Source organism: Gobio gobio, assembly GCF_949357685.1.
Source record: "Gobio gobio genome assembly, chromosome: 3".
In the NCBI taxonomy this organism is placed as follows: Eukaryota; Metazoa; Chordata; class Actinopteri; order Cypriniformes; family Gobionidae; genus Gobio; species Gobio gobio.
Window position 1 is genome coordinate 59,596,704 of NC_137099.1, and position 7,703 is coordinate 59,604,406.

At 40.9% G+C, this 7,703-nt stretch overlaps 1 protein-coding gene across 1 annotated transcript in view; it reads right to left on the minus strand.

The window, feature by feature from the left end:
- The window catches only part of samd1b (sterile alpha motif domain containing 1b), a 30,144-nt gene extending 28,791 nt beyond the window's left edge, over positions 1–1,353 (minus strand). Inside the window, exon 1 of the mRNA XM_079811688.1 lies at positions 338–1,353. Within this exon, the coding sequence (XP_079667814.1) occupies positions 338–1,342 (1,005 nt within the window). The 5' untranslated portion in view covers positions 1,343–1,353. The remainder of the gene's footprint in view (positions 1–337) is intronic.
- Positions 1,354–7,703: the final 6,350 nt, after the last annotated feature.

Sequence of the window (7,703 nt, forward strand, 5' to 3'; positions counted from 1 at the left end):
CGCTCGCGCACGCACGCACGCGGGCGCTGCCGAGCGCGAGTCCGCACCTTTTGTGCCGAGACGCTGAAGTGAAACAGTGTCGAGCGGCGCACACACACACACACACACACACACAACTGATGTGTCGCTCCCCTCATCGTGTGCACACAACACAAACACACACCGCCCGCCGCAGACACACAGTTTGGATGTGCGCGCACACTTGTACGTGAGAAAAGAGCGGAAATCAGACGCGTGTTTTCTTTCGCTTTTTTCCCCCTCAAAGCACGATCATTTATTTATACGAGGACGGGGTGTAGCGCGCGCCGCGCAGGACGTGTCGGAAATATTAAGTTACCTTTTTCGCGAGATGTCTGTCCTGCAGCGCGCTCTTCAGGAGCCGCGCGGCCCTCGCGTGAAGAGTGATGTGGCCGAGGCGGGTCCTGCGGAGACGACCCCTCTCGATCTCGCGCTCCAGCACCACTTTGACGCGGTTGCGGGTCAGCTTCTCCCCGGGCATCCCGCTCTGCGTGCTGAGGTAGCCGAGTATCTCCTTGAGTCCGGGCGGCGCGTGGCCCCGTGTCGCGGCGGAGCCCCGGTGTCTCTCGGACAGACTTCGGACCGCGGCCACCAGTCTATCGCCCAAATCGGCGCTGTTCTCGTCCGGGGAGTCCGAGCCGCGCGCCCCGGAGCCCCTCGCCCCCTCCTTGAGTTTGGGTTTGGGGGACGCGGGGAGCTTGCTCCTCGTAGCCGGACTGCAAGTTTTCTGCCCCTTCTCGTCCTCACTGCCCTGCGCGCCGGGCGCCTCGCCTCTGCTCGCGCTCGAAGCATCGCTTCCCCCCGCCTCGGTGACTAATCGCTCGTCTTTCGATGCACTTGCTTTCGCGCACGCCGTTGCGCCGCAACTACCAAAACTGTTTCCGCTCGCTGGTGGTAAAATCTGTTCCTCCCTTTCGAGATTGGAGGGCGAGGTTTGAGGCAGGGGGTCCGGGCACAGGCTCACCCCACTTTCCCCGGGCTCCTTCTCCTCCTCCTCGCACTCTTCTTGGTCCGTGAGGCTGAGCGCGCTGTCGCCGTTGTTATTGAGACTGGCGTGTTTGGGTTGCTCGGTCTGCTCCGTCCTCTTTCTGCATTTCCTTTGCACTTTAGCGGCGTTCCTGTAGGAGATTGACCCCTTGTAGCTAACTTTCAGCACAGTTTGCTCCTGGATCAGTTTTTCCAGTTCAGCCCTGGTTTTGTCCGGGTCTGACCCGTGTCTCCTTCGGACCATTCGGCAGATCCTTTCCAGGTCCGGTCGGGCTTTTCTCGAGCGCAGGGAGTCGATGGTCTCCAGGATCCACTCTCGGTATTTAGGCTCCGACATGTTGCAGCTCTGGTTCCGTTGGCTTTGGCCGAGCGCCTCTCTCTTGTCTCCGATCCGCTGCGAGCCCGGCTGGGAATGAAGCGGAAGCCTCGCTCTACGCCTGCGTTTACCCACTATGTGCGCTTAAGGTGGACTTCTCGCGAGGCGAATCATCCGCTATACACGCTGCGCTTATTTAAGGTGGTATTGCAGAGTTACGCCACGTTCTGCGCACCTCGTTGACGCTCGCGCTGCAGTCCAGTACACCGAATCTAAGCCAGCAGATTTGTTCATATGCGATCTCTATATGAATGTAAACAACATTTAAGGGTTAGACGACAGATGCTCTCACTGCCAGCTGTTGACAGATAATTGCAGCAAACATATTATGGGGAAAAAAACAAGTGGTAGCCAAAAATTAATAATAAAAAGCTATTGAAAGTCCTAAAGTAGTTTAATTGCTGAATGTGTTAACTATGAAAATGGTCTAATTAGTGAAACATGACTCACTGTAGCCTAAATGAATCAAAAGGAAATAAGGTGAGTATATTTTCTTAAGAAAATTGTGGTTCAGTGTTGTATAGAAAATATTGAGAACATTTCACTAATAAAACCCATTTTTATTTTATTTTAAGGAAACGTAAGCAGTTTTGAGGCTTGAATTGAGGAACCGAATTAAGGCAAAAAGCCATTTATTTTAAGAGAATTATGCAGTTTTGTTTAGAGACACCATTGTTAGTTCCCAGCATGCTTTGCATGTGGCTGGAAATAGAGCACTAATGTTGCAATGAAGTGTTATTTAATGTGTTTTTGAGCGAAGGGTTAATGTCTAATGATCAGTTATGTTTGGCTTTTGAAAGAGTTTCTATGTTGAAGTTTTGACCTTATGGTTAGGTTGTATAACTGCATGTATTAATAATATGTTGCTTTGTTTAATGCCAGTGCAGTAACACGTTTGTTTCTACTTTGTTTCCCCTGTCTTTTAATTGTCAAACATAACTCAAAGTCAAATATAAACAGGATATTTCCATTCGCTCTAATTCACACACTTTTGAGAATCAAATAAAAATAAATAAGCACATTTCACTTAAAATATTAAATTCATTGTGTCATAGACTAAATCATTTAGGAGATGTATGATTTATTAAGGTAGATTCCATTAAATAAATCAAGCCTTAAAAACTTTAATGTCTTTAACTTTAAAATCATACCCTTTTTTTCTTCTTTTCTTGAAAATCGTATATTAAAATGTGTGGCAACTATAGTTGCCGGTGGGCGAATATATTCAATGTCAAATAGGAAAAGGAAGAGAACATTTGGCATCTAACAAAAAATATCTGCAGATCAATCTTTATTCATAAACACATTTATTATGTATAAAAGTCGAAGAACATTCGATAAAAACTAAAAAAAAAATCCATTTGTCTTAAAGATGGTGGAACATAGAGCAGAACAAAGTTCAGCCCTAACAGGGCATTGTGCATCAAACAGATAAATGAAAATAAATAAATAGAATGACGAAACAATTACATCTATATAACAAAAAAAATAACAAAAACAAACAAAAAATGCCCCATAGTCTTCAATGGCTGAGTGTAGTAGGTGATTTCATATAATAATGTAAATGTAAACTCATTACTTGTCTGAATTTCCACATTATAATGGATCGTAAGCTACTAGTCATAAAGAGAATTGGGGTCCTTGACCGATTAGAGTGAAACGATTCCAAACTGGATGAAGGGTCCTCAATATTTTGGTCGACATCATTTCATAAAATATGATATTTTTCCCTATCGAATTAAGGTCTACTGTACAGTAGAGATGTCAGTTAAAGGATTAAGTTATGTTTTAGGTTGGAATATGAGAGCAAAAAGCACTAAAGACCAAAAACCTTGATTTATGAACCTGTTACCACAGTACATTTCCACATTATATGTACTTACAAGTCATTTGCCCACCTGCAACTATAGTTGCCGCTTGGACTTTTGACTAAGTATACAAAAAAAACTATAGATCTCTTGTAAGAATTGTTTTGTTTGGATGATTCTAGAGACCTTCACGATATATGTCAACAAAAATACTTATTATTAACATGAAAATAACCTTTCTTTGGAATGGTTTGCCTTCGCTATGCTTCCTGGAAGTAGAGGTAGGAAGTTGACAGTCTCATGTGACAGGAAGGAAGTTAATACCTTTTTTTTCCTCTTGATACATGGAGAATATCTAGAAAAATACTTACAAAAGGAAAATCACAACTATACACTGCAGCAACTCCATTAATGGGTTCATGGAATTTCAATTTGTCCTGTATTGGATTCTTAGAATATTGGACATTGTGTTTTTATTTAATGGGATTTCACTTTGTCCTGTGATATTTTTTATTATTACTTTTTATAATAATACATTAATTAAATAATGAATTACTTTTTAGAGTAACTTAACTTTTTTTGGGGTAACATTGTGTGTGTGTGTGTGTGTGTGTGTGTGTGTGTGTGTGTGTGTGTGTGTGTGTGTGTGTGTGTGTGTGTGTGAGAGAGAGACTCAATTGGATCCCATTAAAATCCTGTAGAAATTATCCTACAGGATATTTATGTATTGTCTTATAAGACAATCCCCACATAATCCAACAGGATTCAGATGAGAATCATGAATATCCTATAAGACAATTCCTAACGGAATCCGAAAGGTTCCAAAATATGATAGAAATTCTAAATGGAATCCTGTACAGGTTTCTTTTTGGAATCCTTTAGGATTTTTTTGACAAGGGATAATAATGTTACCACAATTTTTTTAAGTAGCCTAAATATCACATAACATTTTTACAGTGAGGAAGAGCTGACCTTACGAAATAGCAATATCGTGCATATCTTAATTCAATTAATTATATTGCAAATAAAATAAAATAAAAATCATCGGCATTCAAAAAACATTTGGGGAGAGCCTAGTGTTGCCTTCCATCCACGTCATCTTTTACTGAGAGATTAGCATGCTTGATCTGTTCATTTAATGACTTCTCTGTGCAGTTGTGTAGCGCTTAAACAATACAAAGCCATCTTACTCGACCAGGTGCACTTTATAATGCAAACATGCGACACAAAACAGATTCACAAGTGTTTCATATGATGCCTAGCCTATACTTAACTTGTTTTGGAGGTTCTGGGTGTGAAATAGTCCCCCAACTCATCTCAGTCTGGATGAAAAATAGCACAATATCCCACAGTTCTGTCATGACAAGGACAGTTGGAGAGTTTGGTAATGGATATGACAAGGTTGATAAATCTGGTCTTGGTGGAATAGTGCTGTGCTGCTGCTCGATTATGGCAAAAATCATAATCACCATTGTTTTGGTCAATATTGACAACACGATTATTGGTGGGTGATATGATCAAAGTCTTACTTCATGATATGAGTCATTTAAAATGTTGGTGAAATTTCACAATTATCGATACTTCAGCAAAAATGTATTAATGCAAGTAAAAAGTCCTCAAAACGGTTACAGAAGACAAGTAAACAAAAAATACGAAGAACAAAACCGACAAACAATACAACAGAACAAAAATACAAATGGAAATAAACAGCGCTTTAGGTTTTTCAGAAAGATGTACTACTACGATAGAAATTAAATAAAGTAATATACATTATACATTATATACATATACAATAATATACACACGCTGTATACATTAAATACACCAATCCTTATTAAAACGACAGTTCATTCATTCAAGAGCAGCGAGTTGGATTAATGACTGCAGTCGTGTGGGTACTGTCACTTTAAGAGCTGCACTGATCCATTAGATACTGTTACACACACGTTTCAAGCACACTTTCTCAAATGCTTACTGTTTACATTCACTTAAGACAACCAAACTTTACACTTGGCACAATGCAGTCAGGCAAGTCCCGTTCTCCTGGCAACCGCCAAACCCAGACTTGTCAGACAGAGAAGCGTGATTGGTCACTCCAGAAAACGCGTCTCCTCTGCTGTAGAGTCCAGTGGCGGCACGCTTTACCCCACTGCATGTGTTATTGCTGTTGCTGGTGTCGTTTATTGCTGTTGCTGCTGTTATTTCTGCAATACATACATGGGTTATCTGTAGCAGATCTATACAGGTGGAGCTGGGGAAGGTGGAGGGTTTCTGAAAGCGAGCAGCAACTGCTAGTGAAAATGCTGACCAGTATGTGACGGTTGTAAGCGAGCTCATTGGCTACAGATACAGCAGGAACTGTGTCAGCTGTGCCCTATGGAGAATGACTGCAAGCAGGTTGGGCTAAAGGGATCATATGATGCCATTTTCAAAGGTTATTTTTGGTTATTTATTTCAAAAATTACATTATTTTCATATACTTTACCTTCCGAAAAGGGTAGTGTGCTCTGATTGGCCAGCTGACCCAGTGCGTTGTGATTGGCTGAACACCTCAAGCTTGTGTCGGAAATGTACCGCGCAATGCAATCACAAGCTTCAGCTTCCAAAGCAATTATAAAGACAGTTAATAATGTTGTGAGTTTTATTATATCAGTTTGAGCCGGAGGCCTGGTCCACGCGTACACAGGTAGTTTTATAAACAGAGTTTTTCGACATGAAAAAAAATTGCGTCCACATGAAAACGTGCCAAAACATGCCAAACCAACAGGTGACAATATAACCCTAACCGTAAAGCCATGTTGGCCAATCAGAAGCCTGGAAAAATGTTATTGCCGGTTTCGGTTCTGACGCAACAAGCCAAAATCTCCGGTTTCACTGTCCACACGACAACACTGCAACCACAGTTTCTAAAAATCGTTAAAAGTTTAAAAAAAGTTTGGTTTCAGTGTCCAGATACTGCGTTTGCATGTGGACGAACAGCCAAACCACGTAGAAAAAGCTGCGTTTTTGAAAATACCTGTGTTTGTGTGGACAGGGCCTGAGTCGGATTCTGCAAATACAGATGATCTAGCCCAGGGGTTTTTAAACTGGGGTCCTCCAGAAGGTTCCAAGGGGTCCAAACTTTTAGAGGATAAAAATAAAAAGCAAAAATGGAAAGTCTACTGAGCATTCTAACGCTTTAATGTCTAAATGTTTCTCTCCTTTCCTGCCGTATACATACTTTCCAGAACCGTATATGTTTGTTTTGTATCTTTAGTGAGTTTTTCTCACTATAGTTCCCTTTATCTCACTCACTGGGGTTGTAAGGCAGTTTTCTTAACACAGTCCGTACGCTGCTTACATACATTTATTGTGAAAGTTTCTTATAAAAATATTTTTTTATTGAAAATGTCCTTCTTCAGGTTTATACATCCAACATTAAGTACAGCCAATGTAAGTTTGGAAACAATATGTTGTATTTATAATGTCACACTTACTATTTATCTAACAGTTTAAATTATTTTCATACACAAATATATATATGGATTTTAGGAAGGGGGTCCCTCATAAATGGTTCATAATATTTGTGGGTCCTTGGCATCATAAAGTTTGAAAACCCCTGATCTAACCGATCGATCGGGACCAACTTTGCAAGTGCGACTTCAGCCAGTGTGAAACAAAACATGTACTGCCTCTATTTTTGCCATCTTTGAAGAGTTATAAGCGGAGAACAGAGGATACTGTTTGAAAACGTAAATCCATCTCGGCACTTTTGATCGTAAGAGCGACAAACAACATGTGTTACTCTACACTGCACAAAACTCTGCATTTGAACAGTCAATAGCGAATACTTCAATAATAAAGTGCGAAGTGCAAATAGTGATATTTGCAATGTGTAAATAGTAATTAGATGGTATATATACTTTATTTTGACAGATACATACTATTTGCACCTCAGTATTGTTGTACCATGATTATACTTATTAAAATTATTAAATGGATACCGCCTTATTGGGACAATAAAGCCCTCCCTACACCTACCCATAACCCTACTCAATATATTATTAAACATTTTGTTAGGCACTTTATTTCCACTTTTAGAATATTTTCTTCATCTTTATTGAAAGTAAATGCCTTTCCGATGTGATATGTGATGGGAAAAGAGAGAAGAGCGAGCTCTGCAAAAGGTGGATTTGAACCCTGGTCAATCACGTCAAAAACTGAATCCTTGAGCCTTACACTTTGCTGACTACGCCACTGAAGACATTGAGATTTAAATGTTTTTTTTAAAATCAAGTTTTTCCCAACCAGGCATTGTTAGGCGGAGCTAGTGCGAATGGCACTTGCCAACAAGGCACGCGATTTGCACTTGGTGTAAATAGACACATTTCGAATAAGGCAACATACTCCCAGGCTCTGATTCAGAAGCACCAGATTGCCCTGGCAAAGTTAGAAATGCCCCATTTTTTAGAAATAGCCTTTGTGCACAGTCGGTCTTGTACTCTCTCCCAGGTTCAGGGAACTGTCCTCCGTAA